General features: G+C 38.9%; 1 protein-coding gene across 1 annotated transcript in view; it reads right to left on the bottom strand.

The window, feature by feature from the left end:
- Nucleotides 1-29: 29 nt before the first annotated feature.
- LOC131068948 (uncharacterized) overlaps nt 30-19950 on the bottom strand; it is a 58331-nt gene continuing 38410 nt past the window's right edge. The window contains exons 2-3 of the mRNA XM_058004235.2: nt 1516-1553; nt 30-1429 (exon numbers count right to left, since the gene is read on the bottom strand). Coding sequence (XP_057860218.1) covers nt 404-1429; nt 1516-1553 — 1064 coding nt within the window. The 3' untranslated portion in view covers nt 30-403. The remainder of the gene's footprint in view (nt 1430-1515; nt 1554-19950) is intronic.

Raw genomic sequence — 19950 nt, 5'->3', positions numbered from 1 at the left:
GAATCAGAGATCATGGTGTTTTAGAGCAATTATTCCATGGAAGGCAAAACCTGTATATACTCTTAAGTATGCTAGAGTGTAATGAATAACAATTGCCTTGGAAAATCTTAGTTAACCATAACAAGAGAGAGCTAACACCAATAGGTATACTCAAAAAGACGGGTTCAGAGTGTAGAAATTAATTTAAACAGAAAACTATGACTTTCATAAAGAACAGGGTGGTTACCTGCAAGCACATAATATGTCTAACATAGGAGTTGGACGAGTAATATACACCGGCTTCCCATTTCATGACATTTAGGGCTCAGTCATGCTAAAATTTTCCTTCAATCATCCAAATTTAATCTACAACACATGCTGTACCCAATGAAATGTAGTAGCACCATGATTTCTAATGGCACAATTAGCCTCTTGAGCAGCCAGCAACACAGTTATCTGCTGATTTAATATCATGATGAACGTTCATAGAAGAACCAGCATTCTTTGAACCGAAATCCTCTGCAGTAATTTCTTTGATCGATTTTCCCTTAAAGAAATGTTTTCTTGAAAGAGTTTTGCTTAAAAATGACTTCTTGTTAGAACCAGGCATCTGCATATGCCATTTTTTTCCTGGTATGTCAGCCATGTAATCTGGACGAGCATGGCTCTGTTTTCCAGAGGAGGGAAGGCTATTATCATCAGCAGCAATTCTAAACCTTGGACATCTGCCCACGGATGCAGGCATTGTCTGTAGTCCAGTAACAGAAGCTGGTAGTTCAATATTAGATACTAGAGTAGTATTAATTGCTCCAGCACATGATGGGCATGGTGGATCATGCTTTTGTGACTCAGGAATAGTCTGATCTAGGCAATCTGCATGGTAAACATGGCCACAAGAAAGAACACCTGAAGGTGGGAAATCTCCACATCTTATCATCCTATGTGAGCTCCATGGTGATTTCTGTGATAACCATCTTTCACATAACCCACATCTCAGTACTTCTGAAGTTGATGAGCCAAAACCACAACGCATATTTTTATACTTAGCGTTTTCAGTTTCCCAGCCAACATCAGGACTATTTGCACTAGTCAACCCATTTCTCTCTCTTTGAGAAGATGAATTAAGCTCAGGAAAGGATTGCATTGAGCCAAAGTCATCTCCAAAAGGTTTCAGTTCATGAACAGAACTATCAGGCCATCGAAATGAATTCCTCCACTCGGTAGATGTATATCTATGGCTATTTACCACTTGACCATCAGTTTCCATAACCTGATCTGGAAAAGGCATTGGATGGACTGGCTTTGACATAAAAGAGTAACGACCAGAAAATCCTTTATGTGCAGGAGGAAAATGTATGACTGCATTTTGCTCACAATCCCCAATGTCTGAATAAGATGATGCAGAATCAGCACTACATGGACACGTGGATGCTCCAGTGCCAAGGCATCCCTGGAAAACCAAAGAACCAGATTTATTCAATTGCATTTTTCATGGTCCTCTCACAATTTGGATGCAGTAGGCATAACATCAATTACCTCTTTGTATGATCGAAATGAGGAGGCAGATCTTGATTCTGTAACAAAGAATATAAGTTAGCAACTGCAATTTTTTATCAGAATTTAAAGGATAATAACTAAACAGAATTTCAAGCACTCAAGCAATAACTAATAGTATGCAAATCACTATAATACCCAGAAATTAGTACAATAATGACAACACAAATCAACTAAATAATATAATTCTGATCTTTAATCACGTCAGGAACAGTTTACAAAACATTGGAGTACCTTCTAATTTCTTATTCATAATTCATATATAGAAAAAAAATTGTAAAAGGATATCAAAACTACCACATACTCTACAAAAGCGCATGCCAGAATATGCTTTAGAGAGAATGATTATTGTTAGACTTGTGTGAACATTGTTGTCATTGATGTCAAACCAGTTATCCGGTTTGGACCGGACGGTATTTGCAGTTCTGTACTATCCGGACATTGTATGCAGTCGGTATGTGCAGTTCTTTTGTTATGGACAGATGTTTTTGCTATGGGCAGATGTTATGATGGAGGTGATATAATGAAGTGATTTCTGAAGTAATTTTTGGAAGATCTTTGTTCCAGAATTATGAGTTCTCATTGGCCCGGTATCAATTATGTGTTCCAAAATTAGTTGTTTTGGTCATGTTAGTTGTATCTCTTCGAGTTTCATGTTGTGGTATTCTTGGCATATGTGTAGTCTGTATCTTTGGAATTTGGAGATGTTGTGCTTACATTTAGTGATAATGGGTCAGTATCTTTGGGTCCGGATGACCCTGTCCCATTCCGGTAATCTCGGTATATGCATTGGAAAATGAAGGGTAAAAAAGGAAGCGTGTAGAGATCTTGCGGAGGCTGACGTGAGTGTCTTGTTTATGTTGGATAACGTGTTGGGCTTGGCCGACACACTGTTCCGTATTTGTATCCTCCGGTATATATATATGTAGTAGCATGTGTTGTGAAAGATATACAAGAGATTAAGGAAATATATGAGGTGTATATGCAAAAGAGACATAGCAGCGAAGATAGCAGAGAAGCAGAGTGTGAAATGTGAGTTGCAGACAGCGAAGGCAGATAGTGTTGCAGTGGTGCAATAGTCCTTCACCAAACCTGCTGCAGGACAGTTGTATAGAGATATTTAACTGGATTTGTTGTAGGGTTTGTAAATTGTGATTTGAGCTTAATCTTGGAACTGATCTCATGCATTTGGAGATGCAATCCTTTTCAGTTCAACCTTTTCTGTTGCAGTGAGCATTCCGACAGTGAGCCGTCTTTTATATCTTTGCAATGAGCAGTTCGGCAGTGAGCCGTTTTGTAATTTAGCAGTGAGCCACCCCTTTTTGTAAACACCATATAACTAGTTATATTCTCGTCAGAGTTAACACTCTCTATGGTTTTTCCCATTTGGGTTTCCCACGTATAAAATCCGATGTTTCTCTTGTGGTTGTGTTCTTCATGTTTATTTTAGATTTGTTGTTTTATATTTGTTAAGCATGTTTGATGAAGTTTGATATTTTAGCGGAAGATTAAAGTTTGGTAAAAGTTTTTATATCTGTGGGAATACTGATTCACCCCACCCTCTTAGTATTCCGATCCTTTCAACCTAGTCAACAATTATGACATCAACTATTCAGTATCTATGTATAGATTAGTCCATCCATTTCTACAATATTGTAATTCTGATCTCTAATCACTTCAATAACATAGGAAAGCTTCATATATCATGATCCATATACAGCAATATAATTCATAAAGGATCTTGAAACTAATATGCACATTACAACAGAAGGGGATACTCGAATGCTTCATAATATCAAATTATCAATTATGCAGAATATATGTATGAATATTACTAACCCACTTTTAGTATATAGTAAATTACCAATTTTTAAATTTTATGAAAAGTTACGACTTTGACTTATCACAACATATCCACAAAATAGTAAACAACATAAAATTGACATATATCCAGTGGGTCATAGCTTTGTGGTGAGACAGATTTGCCATGATTATGATCTGAGGTCAAGTCATGCTAGACATAGTCCTTGTTTTAAAGCAAAATATGGAAGAGTCAAAAGTCAAAACCCCTAACAATTGGCTTCAAACCCAATATTATTTATACTTTTATGGGGAAGTCCCTAAACATTAAAAAGCGTGTAACGGAAGACATAAAATTAACCCCGCCACTGTTTATTCATTGGGTTACTTATTTTGGCAATATTTCTCACATTGCATCTTTACTCTTGTTCTAAGTTGATTGTACTTTACATATAGCTAATAATTACACGGTAATTTATAGCCAAGGCATGATTTTCAAGTCTCCTTATATTTCCCAAATTTCTCTTTTCCTTATCATTTGTGTCAACCTATTACTCATATTAGTTTACAGATGCCCACCTAGGCTATGACTCTTAATTAACATCCTCTTTGCAGCTTACCTTTGGACATCGATCATAGATGACTTGGGTAAGGGCCATATAATGTCTTGCAAATCCATGAAACCATCTTACACTCAAATAAGACTTAACCTGCTAAAATTTCTCCTCTTCTAAGAATCATTGCTTTACAGAGATGGTTTTGCTGTATTGGAAATAAAAAGCCTTATGTGAAATGTGCAGATCATTCTCTTGATTTAAGACTTCTAGATTTGTTTATTGACACAACCTTTTAATAGGATATACATCTAAATCTTTTTGAAATAAAGGATATAAATGCTTCTTGTGTTTGAAATATATGTGTTAATGTTTGTAGCTGCAGGAGATTTCATTATTCCTGCGATGGTTGTGAATCTCTATTGTTCAACAATTTTGAGTTCTGCGTTTGATTCTTTAGAAGGGTAACGGCTTCCTTGATAACCATCACCGACCTGTGTGCATGAAATAACAACTTTGTGGGAGTCTTGTGTGTGCTGGCAGCGGTTTTCGTATTTCATCCATTGAGAGGTTCAGATTGTTTCATCGCCTATGTGGCTCTTTTGATAACCGGTTTACAGTAACGGCTCACTTTGTAACTGCCGATAGCTTATGGCTCTTCAGCTTTCTGTCTTCCTCCATCAAGAGATATCTTCGAGGCTTAGTCTTATATATTGTAGCATTAGCAGGTTGTCAGGAGTGTGCAAGATGTTAATAAGGGAGTCGATATATATATATATATATATATTTGCTTATGAGATCATCCGTGTGAGAAGCCTTGGATCTTCATCTGCATTTCTGTATCTTCTCTTCATATATGATTGATGTATGAGTATTTCATATTACAGAGAGCTTATGTGCTAGCCATATGGTAGAAACCATCAGTTTTTCTGAGATGTTATTGACTTATTCTGTTGATTGTTAAGTGCAAACAATCATGTTTAAATCCTTGCTTGATTAAGCTTGAGAGCTTTGTATTCAAATTTGTGCCTTCAATAAAAGTTTGATTTTGGGTGTGGTTGGGTTTTTCACCCTCGGGTGGAGGGTTTTCCCAGGATGAAATTTTGTGTATCTTGTTCTTGTGAGATTTGCTAAGTTTCAGATTTATGTGTCTTACGTTTCTAGTTCTAACTTTAGCATGCTATCAGAGCAAGGTTTGAGGCTATCTCTCTCACAGGAGGTCTCAGGAATCTGGGAGGGTTGCTTGTTTATTGTTTGATGTTATTCAAACTATGTTTTTTCTGAAGACTTCACCTTTCTCTAAGTTGCGACTTCATTTCTTCCTATTTCGAATTTTTTGAGCAGCCCTGCAAAACTCAACAGGATCTCTGCATTGCGATATCACATCGTGTGAGGTCCGTTTTATTGTTTTGGAAGGACAAGATCACACCTTCTGTGTGTCATTGCTCTTATCTGGCATCTGCATTTTGTTGACGTGTATTTTGTACACTATCAAACACAGAATAAAATACCTAAAGGTACCTTATCCTCTCTTGAGTAAAGCCTCCGAATGCTGAAGATGTCGCGAAAAGGATCAATCGGGATGACTTCAAGGTTCTTGTATGTAGGGTCTCTACGTGTGGATAAGCTCTTTGTGGTATGATGTGATTTGCTGGAATCACAAGGGGACTTACATTTGATGCCTGAACTTCTGATTTGCTTTGAATATTGCTAGAACACAGGATTTTCACTAGCTTAGATTTGAAAAAAGGAAAAAAGACAGAGGGCGAGGAGAGGATCTAATCCTAACACTAAGAAGATAAGAGCAATGAATGATCTTTGATGAAATTCTAACTAAGTCTTGTTTTGACATCATAGGAACATCTCCACAAGGTTAGTGCGATCTTCGAAGGAAAGCTTTATGATGTTCAAATCATCACTGCAGGCATAGACACCATTAAGTTGATGCATATCGATGAAGAAGCGACAATTGAAGTTAAGCTTAAGCTGAATGATTCCAGTTGACTACGCAAGGCAAGTCTGCAATCAACAAACTGCTAGTAGTATGGATATACGAATTTCACCATCAATCAAGCACATTTCTTCCACTCATCTAATCATAAAATCAAACATGAGAAGTATAAAGACCATGCAAATTGTCGAATCGACCCATAAATTTCACCATTTCTTCAATGAAGTTACAAGTCTTTTACAACAACATCTTGGCAACAATCTTTGCCTTCTCTCTCTACTCTACTCTAATTGCTATTCTCTCTCTATCTTCTAACTGCTTCCAACTATTCCTAACTATTCTAACTATTGCTCTTTACAAAATGAAATGCCAAGGCTTATATAGTGCCCTCAATACAATTCGATGGCTTAGATCAATTCGAGATCAATGGCCAAGATTCAACAATGAAAACCCTAATTAGGGTTTGTTACAACCATTACATAACATTTAATGCTTGACCAATGATAAAATTGTATTGCTTGGACACATGTCCTCTCTAGAAAATTCCACCAATGGATAGCTGGGGTAGGTACATCGAAGTTTGTGCCACCTTCCATGAGTTAGGTACATTGAATCTGGAAATGCTGAGGTGGACCACACTGACTGGATGAGCGATGACTGGGATGCCACCTTGTCTGACACTTGTAACTTGGTAGATATTCAACTTAATGTTGTTGAGAAGCTAGCTTTAATTAATTCATCTGAAATTATTTGCTTCTTCAACGAACCCTTGTTCTAACTTCTTGTGTCCTTGATTTGCAGGATGATTGTTGTACCTCGCCTTGGAATACTGGATTGGAGAAGTCGCCCTTGATGACGTTAGTCCAAAGAAGGTCGTCCTTGTCGATGCTAGGCTGGAGGAGGTCACCCTTGTCCTTGCTTGACCGTCCTTGGAGAAGAGTCTTTCGACTTGTAGATCTTTCGAGCTTTGGAGTCGCCATCTTGATACCTACACAACATTTCACAATTAATAATATATCTTGAAATCTAAAAAATTAAACTTTAAAGGGAAGATTCAAGATTTTAATTTAGGAAACCTCATGATAAATCTTGAGTTATCATTTCCTAATTTAGGATTTTCAAAGCAAAATTTAAATCTTCAAAAATGGTGCCAAGGTGATTATGCCATACCTCCACTTGGGAATTAATTCTAAAAAATGATGCAAAAATAGGAGAATTCACTAGGCAAAATGTAGATCAAGACTCCCTTTAGCAAAATGCGCCCCCTTTAGCTTGGAAAAGAATTCCATCTTCCACTAGCTTCTTCAAGATCTGGAAATTCGCCTTCAAATACCTTCAAAACATCTGGAATTTATCCTCCAATCTAGCAAGAAATACGCCTCTCCAATAGCCTTCAAGATGAATTTCGCCCTTCTTAGTCTCCACTCCTGGTAGAAATTCGCTCCTCAAATTGCTCTTCCAAATCGCACTTGAAATGATGAGTGAATGATTTGAATAATGAAAAACATGCCTCAAATATATAGAGCGCTCACCATTTTATTTCCATGGGCCGACTTGGAAAAATAGGCCAAAAGATAAATAAAAATTAATAAAAGAAGAGGCCGACTTGATAAAAACATTAAATAATACCCCAAGCGCTCCAATTTTATTTTATTTTTTTAAAATAATAATAATTAATTTTAAATGCCTTTATAATTAAAAAATTCGATTTTTTAGGCTCAAAATTAATTATTAAATACCATGCGCTTTTATTAAATGCCAAAAATATTTCAAGGTTTTATCGAATCTGGCATTTAATGTAATTTGAAGGATATTTGGCGCCCAATCATGAAAAATAATGGCTATTAACAAGATCGCTCTGGTCCCTTGGTGAGGGACAGGAGCGATCGCATTCTAGACCTCACACTTCTTGTTTTTTACGTCCAAGACCTCATTTTTGACGTCCAAGATGGCATTTTTACTTAGAATTTCGAGTTCAATTTATTCGATCTTTGAAATGAGTGCACTTTAAAGCATTTTCGCCCTGGTCCCTTGGCGAGGGACAGGAGCTATTTTGCAAATCCAAGCTTATCCGTCCTTTGTTAGCCTTCCAAATTATATTCAATGGATAAATCATGTTTTCCTTGGTCTCTTCAAATCATAAAATTGTCTTGATCCGGCAAGAACAGTGCAAATTTGAAATTCAAGCTCCGGTCCTTCAGTGAGGGACGGGAGCACTTTTGCAATTACAAGCCAATTCGTCCTTTGCTAGCTTCAAAAATTATCTTCAACGGATCGATTGCGTCTTCCTTCACCCACCTCAAACGTAAAACTTGTTTTTCTCTTGCCCGAATCTTGTCTCGAGGGAAAATCGCTCTGGTCCCTTGGAGAGGGACAGGAGCGCCCTAGCCAGTCACCTTGGTGAGGGACAGAAGCAAACTTGTCATTTAGGTTGATTTTCTCCTTTGTGGCCCACTTAAATTATATTCAACGGACAGAGCACACTCCCCTTGACCTCCTCAAATCGCGAAACCACTTAAATCTTGCGAGGATAATGCGAAATTGGAATTCAAGCTCCGGTCCTTCAGTGAGGGACAGGAGCGATTTTTGCTCTCAGGGCCAAATCTTTTTACTTTTCACTTCAAATTTCCTTCGCTGAGGAAAATATCATCTCTTTACACGCCATGAATAAAAGTTCGAGTCCAAACAAGGTCTAAAAATGTGTATATGAATAAAATCGCTTTGGTCCCTTGGTGAGGGACAGGAGCGAATTTACCTTTCTAGACGAATACTTCATCATTTCATCGTCCTTAATCAATTCTGGATGCTCTATCACGTTCATTTTGTCCTCCATCATGCCTTTGATGTCTCAATTTGTCCAAACAAGGTCAGGAATGACTCCACTAAGCTTTTTCGCTTTGGACCCTTGGTGAGGGACATGAGCGATTCGCCTTGGACCCTTGGAGAGGGTCAGGAGCGAAATTTGACTTTTCGAACTCTCAGACCTCCAGGAGTTATATTGCAAAATCTAGTTTTTTGAGGTTTTTCAGTTTCCAGACTTAGTCAAATTCAGGATCAGGACATTCCAGACTTAGCCAAATTTCAGGATCAGGACTTTACTCCAGCAGGACCTGCTATCCTATTGATCTTCCCGACAGCACTCAAAATGCAAAGGCTTAACTAACAAAACCCTAAAAGACCTAAAAAAAACAAACCCTAAAAGCAAAAAAGCAAGGGTCACCATTTGCAATGGGGCGATGTGTGAAAACGTCACAACACATTCCTATCAGCTTGTATTTGCTGTGATGATTTATCACATTGTTGTCGTTGCTATAATTTGCAATCTTTGTTTTGTTCAAAGGAGAGAACACTCAATATGTGGTGTTTTTTAGTAGACCTTAATGCATATCAAAAGATTCTTGATATAAAGAACAGTGCTGGAGGAGTCTTATGAGAAGATAAGACTCAGCTACAGGACTAACTCAATGGGAATCGGCAATAAAGAGATAAGTTTCTTTTATGTTTGAATGATGTTCGTGAATTTTCATAACATTGGAATAGTGAATCATTATTTCTATTTGTGCTTGTTATAGGTGGAGGCTACACATGTTCTAGGTGCATAACATGTGTTTGTGAACTTCCAACTGAATGCTATATCTAAGCATCATCTGAGCTATCATTAAGTTTCATACTGCTGGAAGTGTTGGTCACTCTACTGATGGGAGATTTGGAATTGGGGTATGCTCCAACATACCTCTTGATCAACAAGAGGGCTCAGAGGGAGCAAACTGCGAGGAGGTTTTTGTTCTAATCTCAGGATGGTCATATTCCAAGGATCATGGTCTTTTCAACTTCAGAGGGAGCCTGACATTTCAGCTTTAGAGGGAGCCTGACATTTCAGCTTCAGAGGGAACTTGACATCTAGCTTTAGAAGGAGCCTGTTATTCCATTAGAGGCAACCTTGGAAGAGGAGGTCAGAAGGTTGATATCAGGTTCAGAGGGAGCCACGTCATCATGAAGATTTGGTTAATGCATTTTTCTCTGTGATGGAGAAATTTGAGGTGAAAGCCCTTGTAATGCATTTTTCTCTGTGATGGAGAAATTTGAGGTGCAAGCTCTTGTTAATGCATTCTTCTCTGCGAGAGAAGTTTGAGGTGAAATCCCTTGTTCCACCCTCTGGGAGTAGCCATGGTGGATGTCATGTCGAGAGACTCCATGACAACATCACATTGAGTGACTCCGTGATGAGAGCTTGTGTTTATTTCACACATGGGAGTAGCCATGGTGAACATCATGTTGAGTGAATCCACGATGCTATCACGTTGAGAGAATCTGTGATGAATTTTTGTTTTTACACATGGGTGTAGCCATTGTGTTTGTCATGTTGAGAGACTCCATGACTTGAAAATCCGTAAATGATATCTCTTTTGCTAAGAGGGAGTGTTAATGTTTGTAGCTGCAGGAGATTTCATTATTCCTGCGATGGTTGTAAATCTATATTGTTCGACAATTTTGAGTTCTGCGTTTGATTCTTTGGAAGGGTAAAGGCTTCCTTGATAACCATCACCGACATGTGTGCATGAAATAACAACTTCGTGGGAGTCTCGTGTGTGCTGGCAGCGGTTTTCGTATTTCATCCGTTGAGAGGTTCAGATTGTTTCATCGCCTATGTGGCTCTTTCAATAACCGGTTTATGTAAACGGCTCACTTTGTAACTGCCGATAGCTTATGGCTGTTCAGCTTTCCGTCTTCCTCCGTCAAGAGATATCTTCGAGCCTTGTTCTTATATATTGTGGCATTAGTAGGTTGTCGGGAGTGTGCAAGATGTTAATAAGGGAGTCAATATATATATATTTGCTTATGAGATCATCTGTGTGAGAAGCCTTGGATCTTCATCTGCATTTCTGTATCTTCTCTTCATATATGATTGATGTGTGAGTATTTCATATTACAGAGAGCTTATGTGCTAGTCGTATGGTAGAAACCATCAATTTTTCTGAGATGTTATTGACTTATTTTGTTGATTGTTAAGAGCAAACAATCATGTTTAGATCCTTGCTTGATTAAGCTTGAGAGCTTTGTATTCAAATTTGTGCCTTCAATAAAAGTTTGATTATTGGTGTGGCTGGGTTTTTCACCCTCAGGTGGAGGGTTTTCCCAGGATAAAATTCTGTGTATCTTGTTCTTGTGAGATTTGCTAAGTTTCAGATTTCTGTGTCTTATGTTTCTAGTTCTAACTTTAACAATATGATCTTATTCTCTTAATAGTTTCCATCTAACAAAAAAGGATATACAAGAAGTGTAATCTGGGAAAAGTTTGCCAAATTTTTGATCAGTTTCCCAAAACAGGGACGTCCTAGGCATGACAAGATGGGGATTAAATGTCCCCCCCACTATCCTCCACATCCAAGCCCCCCACAAGGGCTTGTCTCGAGGATGCCCCTACAGAAGCAGGGGTGTCTTTAAGGACATTCTCCTCTAGGAGAACATCATGACATGTCCTACCATCTCCAGAATCACTAGGAGATGTTAAATTTAGAACCAGAAAGATAAAAACTCAGAAATCTGAAATAAGAAATCTTACAAGAACACAAAATCGTATCTTGGGAAAACCCTCCACCTGAGGGTGAAAAACCCAGCCACACTAAAATAAGCTTTAATAACAATACAAATCTGATACAGTGCTGTCACGCTTCACAAGCAATGGTAGATACTACAATCAACAGAATAAAAATAAACTTCTGAGAATGGCTTCCCCCATTCACACGACATATACTCTTTTTACAATGTATATTATGACCTCAATCATACACACAAAGATAACAAAGAAAAAGCCCGAACAAATCACAGTAGCTGCAGATATAGCATTCTTCCAACCCGACACGGATGATCACTGAAGTATATATAATAAATTGTCTACATAAAAATTGCACCACACTTTCATATAATTTGTTAAACTGCACTCCGCATACAAGCTGTTACACTGAACACTGATAAGGAAGAACAAGAACACGTAGATAGCCAGAGACGATGGAAGACGGAGAGATATGACGTCATAAACTCGACGTCAGTTACTAAAGAATGCATAACTCCTCTTGCACCAACAGTAAACACAAAGCCAATGATGTGCATAAGTCTTGTACACCGACGGAAGGCTAAATGAAAGAATTTCTTCCCAGAAGAAATACGAAGGGAAAAATAAAAAAACAGCTGGTGACGTGAAGCATCCATAAGTGCATGATCAAGAGGGGCAGTGACAGATATAAACAAGAACGAAAATGCTTCCAGCAACTTGGAAGCAAGGAAATAATCCGCAACAAACAACGAGCTCAAGAGGTTGAGCAAAATCACGAACTGAGAAAGGATGCAAACAGCAAGACAAATCTCACATAAATTGCAGGAAATGATGTCTCCTGAAGTTACAAACCTTAACAGGAGACATCTGGACATCCCTAACAATCTTGGGGACAGTATGATGTTCCTTGGGGACTGTTAAAAAAAGTCATTTAAAAATTAAAATTTATTTAAAAAAGAGTTGGAGTTTGGTTAAAACAATAGTTTGTATACTCAAAAGTCATCAAACCAAAAACTTAGCAACTTTAAAAAATATTTAAATTTCTTAAAACACAAACTTTATGCAAAATGTATCAAATGAGACTATAAAATGTTGGGAAAGCATTTTATAATCAGATTTGAATACAAAATCCCATCACAATGCAAATACATTAGCCAGCTGATAATTGATATGAATTTATGACGATTAAAATTGAAAATCCCATATAATCAACAATCTCGTCTGCTATAAACTCACTTCAATTTGCTCAAAACAGCTCAAATACTGGTTTGATCTTCTCCCTTAGGCATGTAGGGCTTAAAAGGAAAAAACCACGTACTTTCAATGTTCAAAATGTTTTTTTTCATGTACTTTTGTGTCTCTAAACTGTATGTTTGCAGCATTGGAGTTTTGCTCTTGGACTTGCAAAGTATTGGTGCAAGTCCAGGGGTAAAACTTGCAGTAAATATTCCTTTTGGAGGACTCACAAGTTAAAGCTAGAAATTTTCATTTTTGATAAAAAATCACCAGTACTCATTAAGAGTTAAACTATGGTTAAAAGATCTGAAATTATGAAAAATGGCATATGCCATGAAGATCCCTATGGCCTAGAAGGGCCTTAATTTTAGCCTATGGCCACTACCCCAAACCCCACAAGATGTACTAATTGATTTCACTAAGCACTGCCACCACCAAACCCTGGTCTAGTTTTGAAAAGCAAAAACTAATAATTGTTTTGGACTGCATCAAACAGAAAAGCAATGTTCTTGTTTATGTTTTTATGAATATTTCAGTGTTCTTTATATTCCAAAGTTTTTTATGATTATATCCCAAGTAACTGAAGCCCATTTATGCTTTTGATTTGCCAAGCCAATCCCATTTTAGTAGTGCTGCTATGTTTATAGTCCAATGATTTAAAAAACAAATACAATGATTTTAGTGAAGATGCTCAGATTTCTGACACATGTACACTGGCACTACAACTTCATGTGGACCACTTTGTCAAGTTCTGCTCTCTACTGAATCACTTGCTTGGGAAGGTGCTGAAGCTCTCAATTGATATGCTAAAATGCTCATTCAAAATTTGACTGGCATTTGTATATCTTCTTTTATTCATTTGATAAATAATGCTGGAGCCTGGTACTCCTTTTTTAAGAAGAATGAATAAAAATGCAACTGCAGAAGCAGTCCCAGATTTTGCTCAATTTGTTTGCAGCATCGCTGCCATTGAAACATTAGACAGCACAGAAGATGATCCTACAAGTTTAACAGTGTAGTCTTGGTCAATAGTAGAAATTTTTTTATGAATAAGTGTCAGCATTATCAGTTATAAAAGAATAATCTAACGCATATTTCACAAAAAAAAAGGATATGAAATCACACCCCTCGAATCCAAACAGGTCTATTGCCCAGATCAAAAAACATATAAAACCCAGCTGTAGGAAAGGAGGGAGGAGAAGGGTCCCAGTCATCCAGCTTACCCCATATGTCAGGAGGGTCCAAAGTGTCCACGGGAGGGTCCCAACCCTCATCATCTTTATCTTTATCTTTATCAACACAGGGTGGAGAAATGCTCAGAATCAACCAAGGAAACTTGCTGGAATCAAACTAGCTAGAAGCTCCACCAACAGGCCACATGGGAGTTCCACTTGTGGGAGGTGAGGTGACAGGGAGGCAAAGTGTTGCTGAACAGGCCATAACACACTCTGGTGACCTCAATTGTCTTTGCCAACCGGGAAAGAAGCTTGTAATTGAGCAGCACAGTTACCACAAGCAGAAAGACTTTGACCTCACCAATGCCCGCAAGCAGGCGAGCAGCCCAGAGAGGAAGAGAGAGATGAGGAAACTTTGGTCACAACACATGGGGCATGTTAGAATATGTTATACTATTATTATTAATTAATGGTTAATTTTGTAATATGTTGTAAATAATTAGTTAGTTTCTTTTTTCGATGGTTTCTTTTAAAAAACATCGATTTTGTAATTCTTTAAATGATCTCTCGATCATTTCATCTAATTTAATTCAAGTTTTTTTACCAATTACTCTTCATAATATGGTATCAAAGCCGAATTAAAGAATTTTGAAATTCTTTTTTAGAATTTGATGCCTCTTGGTTTTTCATCTGCAGATTTTCGAACATAATTTTCTGCGAGGTTTTGGCGGGTCTGTTTTGTGGTGGTGTTCGCTCTTATTTCATGCGACCTGGTTTTTTCACCATTTTTCGTGATTTTCTTCTGCCATCATTTTTCTCTTCTGCGACCTGCGTCCTCTGCACGATTTTTTTAAAATCGCGATGCGATTCCTCTGCAACCTGCATCTATTTCTGGTAACCTTTTTGCCATGCGACGCAAAAAATTTCGCGTTTTCTTTAGTGACACATCTAGGTGTCTTCTCTGCGACGGATTTTGACACGCGATGGCATGTGATTTTCGGCCTTTTTCCGCGATGAAAATTTTCAGCGAGAATTTTTTTTTCCACGATTTTTCTGTTTGGCAACAGATTTCTGCGACCTATGATGCGATTTTGCATTTTATTTTTGGCAGCACTTTCTCTGAGGATTTTGTATGGTGTTTTGTGCGATTTCTACATATTGAGATTTCAATTTCTGGGTTTTTGCTACATTCCAACCTGCGGCTAGGATTTTACAGAAAACCCTCTGTTTTTAGCCAAAAATTATTTTAAGGCCAGATTCTTGGTGGGTTTTTCCCATATTTTTTTGGGTTTTCGTCATATTTTTCTAGGTCATCCACCATTTTTTCTCGAAATTTGTGCGAGTCATACTTCATCTTTTTTTTGAAGTCTGTACCTGCATTTGCCTCCGTTTTCTACATTGGGATTCATGCCTCGGATCCTATGCTATTGCCTCTTTGATTTTCGTTTTTTCGTGCATTGGGAAGTGTGCAAGATGGCGTCATTGACCAACTTAATATTGGAAGGCAATCAGAGATTCAACGGCAAGAATTATAACACCTGCAAGCAGTGCATGTTGACAATCTTGGAATACCGCCACCTTGATCTTGTTTTGGGAAAAGTGTCTCGTCCTACTATGGTCGAACAGGACCAGGACAAGTTTAACGAGCAAAATTGAGAAGCTGTCATGCTCCTCAAGCTCTCCATCACAGATGACCAGTTGCCTCAAATTCCCTCTGGCAAGTTAGCATCAGAAATTTGGAAGCCCCTGAAGGAATTGCATAAGAAATCCGATAAGAGCCGAGCGTTCTTCCTAAAGAACCAGTTGTTCTCCATCATGATGGATGAACGTATGTCCTTGCAGGAGCATCTCATGAAGATTAAGGGTATTCGAGATCAGCTCAAAGCTATTGGTCGGAAAATGGAGGAAGAAGATATGGTAGTCATCACCTTGAAGAGTCTGCCAAAATCCTATTAGCACTTCATAGAAACTCTCAACATTACTTCAACAAATGTTGATCTAAAATTTCCAGAGTTGTGTACCAAACTTTTTGTAGCAAGATCATTGGAAACAACAGTTTGGTAGCAGTGCCACTTCATCCTCCTCAGAGCAAGCCTTTGCAACCAAATCCTTTCACAAGGATAGAGGCAAATCTCAGTCATCTCAGCAGAAGGGCTCCAGTCAGTCTCAAGATGCTTCAAAGAAGAAGGTTCAATGCAACTACTGTCATAAATATGGCCACATGATCAAGGATTGTTGCAATCGTTTGGCTTCCAAACAGCGGAAGCAGGGAGGGTCTCAACCTAAGGCCAATGTCACTGAGCACACAAAGCAGAAAGAGTCTGCCTTTTACGCCTTCATGGCTAAAAGACCTGCAAACCATGTGAAGTCTTCTGCCTGGCATATAGATTTTGGCGCTTCCCGACATTTCACTCACAAGCATGATTGGTTTACAAAATTCTCTCCCTATACTGATTCAGTCATTTTTGGAGGAGGTGAAGAGTATAAGGGCAACATTCAGATACAGTCTAGTGGGAGGAATCTTATATTTCTCAATGTATACTACGTTCCTGGCATGGAACTAAACCTTCTCTCTATGAGCCAAATTATGCAACACTCTCCTCAGATTGATGTGATATTCCGTGCACACAAGTGTTCGATTGTAGATCGTGCGACACGCACTACTGTAGCTGTTGACATTGAAGATCATGGTCTTTACAAACTTGTGGATATGGGTGATTCTCTTGAGCATGCCTTCGTAGCTAAATCATCTTCTATCAGCAGTCTCTGGCACCATCGATATGGTCACCTCAACATTCACTATCTTGCTCAACTTGTTCGGGAAGATTTTGTACATGACCTACCTAAAATTCAAACTCAGAATCAACGAGTGTGTGAAGCTTGTCAGGCTAGGAAGCAGCACAAGACACCATTCAAGGATGGTGACTCATGGCGAGCCTCTAAGGTACTACAGTTGGTCCATGCTGATGTATGTGGTCCAATGAATACACCTTCTATTACTGGGTGCAGGTATTTCTTGCTTTTTGTTGATGATTTCAGTAGTAAAATGTGGGTGTACTTTCTTAGACAGAAATCAGATGTGTTTCCTGTATTTCAGAAATTTAAGGCCTTAGTAGAAAAAGATTTTGATGGGGGGGAGTTTTCTTCTATTGCTTTCTCCACTTTTTGTGATAAACATGGCATAAAACGTCAATTAACCACACCATACACCCCTCAACAAAACGGCGTTGTAGAACATCGCAACCGCACCATTACAGAAATGGCTAGGTCAATGTTGGAACACAAGAATGTTCCTAAGAAATATTGGGCAGAAGCAGTATATACTGCAGTCTATCTCCTTAATCGATCTCCCACACATGCTGTTAAAAGGGGAAAACTCCTGAGGAAGCCTGGACTGGTCACAAACCCAGGATCAGTCATTTGAATTTTTTTGGCTCTTTAGCATATGTATGGATTCCAGATGCCAAGCGCTCCAAGTTGGATTCCAAGAGTCAAAAGCTTATGTTTACAGGGTACAGTAACAACCACAAGGCTTATTGGCTAATTGATGTAGACATTGATCGTCTTATCTTCAATCAATTGTCTTTGATGAAGAACGAGGACCATTTCAACTTTCCTCGTCTGAGCAGAATTCTAAGGATCAGCCTTTGAAGGCTTCTGATTTAGGTGTCTGTCTTCCATTTGGTTCACCTGACGGGAGGGATGATGCAGATTTTGAATTTGATGATGCACTACCTGAATTTGCTTTGAATGATGCTAATCTTCCACCTGTTCCAAATCTTGTTCCACCTCCGGTTCCAATTATTCCTCCAGCATCCGATGTTGGTTCTTCTACTCTCCAGCCTAAATGGTGGGCTAAGACCATCAATGATCTTCATCCTGATGAGCTCATTGAGGGTAGATCTTCCAGAAACAAGAGCAAATAGCAGTCTACAGTCAATTTTCTCTCATGGCCAACATTCATAGTATTTATGAGCCTCGGACATATGTAGAGGTAAAAGGGAGTCCATAGTGGGAACAAGCAATGGATGCAGAATACTAGAGCCTTTTGAAGAACACTTGGGTTCACTCTGATCTTCCTCCAAGGAAGAAGCCCATTAGCTGCAAATGGGTGTATAAGGTCAAGTATCATGCAGATGGTACCTTGGATAAATAGAAGGCCAGATTGGTTGCTTGAGGATTCACACAGTGGGAGGGCATTGATTATGAGGAGACTTTTTCTCCTACTGCCAAGATGAGTAAAATTCGTCTTCTTCTCGCTATTGCTGCTTAATTTGGATGTAAAGTCCATCAGATGGATGCTAACAGTGCCTTCCTCAACAATGAGTTGTAGGAAGAAGTCTACATGATGCAACCTCCTAGTTTCAAGGTTGTCGACAAAGAACATCAAGTATGTAGACTCACGAAAGCACTCTATGGACTCAAATAGGCTCCTCGAGCATGGTACATCAAGATGAATCAGTACTTGGTTACTCATGGTTTTCAACGTTGCCCTTCTCACACTAATCTGTATATCAAACACTCTGGTGATGATGTTCTCTTTCTTGTTCTCTATGTTTATGACTTGATCATTACTGGCAGTTCAACACATTTGATTGCAAAAATCAAACAAGACCTATGCAAGGCTTTTGACATGACAGATTTGGGGCTTCTCCATTATTGTTTAGGTGTTGAGGTTTGGCAGACTAATGGTAGAATTTTTATTTCTTCTTAAGTATGCCAGGAACTTGCTTGATAGGTTTTGAATGTAGGATTGTAAACCTGCTTCCACGCCTATGGAGACAAGACTGAAGTTGTCAGCCAAGTCCAATTCTCTTCTAGTAGATGAAACAACATTCAGGCAACTGAAACAACATTCAGGCAACTAGTGGGTAGTCTCATCTATCTCACTACCACTAGACCTGATCTCAGTTTTGCAGTGAGCTACGTTTCACGCTTCATGACAGCCCCCAAGGCTGATAATTGGTTAGCAGCGAAGCGTGTGCTGCATTATGTGAAAAGGCACTTCTGATTATGGACTTCTTTACACTAGGAGTCACGATCCTAGACTCAATGGTTTCATAGATTCAGATTGGGCAGGTTCGGTTTGTTGATTTTATGGTAATGCTCATTAACCACAGGCAAACATCACATTTGTTGCCTTCCCAAACATAGACGATAAGCTCTTATCGTCACCCTCGAGCACACTACATGATCTTCAAGTGATTGAATTCATTGCTATTGATGCAATCATGACCTTGCATATATATGAATCAATACCTCCTAATAGATCTCAACTCGGCCATATACTTTTGGCACCAAGGATAGGGTCAGATCTATATATTACAAGTTACATATGAGTCTCCCTTAGTTGCAAGTTACATTTAACTTAATCACAAGTTACACACAAGTGGTTCGCCCAAATAAGGCCTGCCCCAAATTAGACTCATACAACTGAGATATCCAAATGTCAAGGCCGACAGGCCACTTGGCATTTTGTGCACTAGGTCGGCCCTAGAAGGGATCTGACCTAGCTACACAACAACACTCCCTCTTAGCTAGGGAGTATTCCTTCTGAATAACCAAGTCACATAGTGACTACCACCATGGCTACTCCCATGAATAATACATTCACCATAGCTACTCCCAGAGGGTAAACAAGCACATCATGGAATTTCTTCCATGATACCCACCATACCTACTCGTAGAGGGTGGGCTCACCATGCCTACTCGCAGAGGGTGGAAAGAGGGCTTTCACCTCAACCTTCTCCTAGAGAAGGGTGCATTACCACCATGCCTACTCACTGAGGGTGGAATGAGGGCTCTAACCTCAGACTTCTCCCAGAGAAGAATGCATCTCCACCATGCCTACTTGCAAAGGGTGGATCCACCATACCTACTTGCAGAGGGTGGAATGAGGGCTTTCACCTCAAACTTCCCTCGCAGAGAAGAATGCATTAACAAGGGATTGCACCTCGAACTTCTCCCTCACAAAGAAGAACTCATTAACAAGGGATTGCACCTTGAACTTCTCCCTCACAGAGAAGAACTCATTAACAAAATTTTCATGATGATGTGGCTCCCTCTGAAGCAGGTTTCCTCTGAAGCTGAATGTTAGGCTCCCTCTGAAGCTGAAATGTCATGCTTCCTCTGAAGCTAAAGCATCAA

This window comes from Cryptomeria japonica, chromosome 7, assembly GCF_030272615.1.
Source record: "Cryptomeria japonica chromosome 7, Sugi_1.0, whole genome shotgun sequence".
Lineage (NCBI taxonomy): Eukaryota > Viridiplantae > Streptophyta > Pinopsida > Cupressales > Cupressaceae > Cryptomeria > Cryptomeria japonica.
Note: the sequence above shows the minus strand (reverse complement) of the source record. Positions and strands in the feature narration are given on the sequence as shown.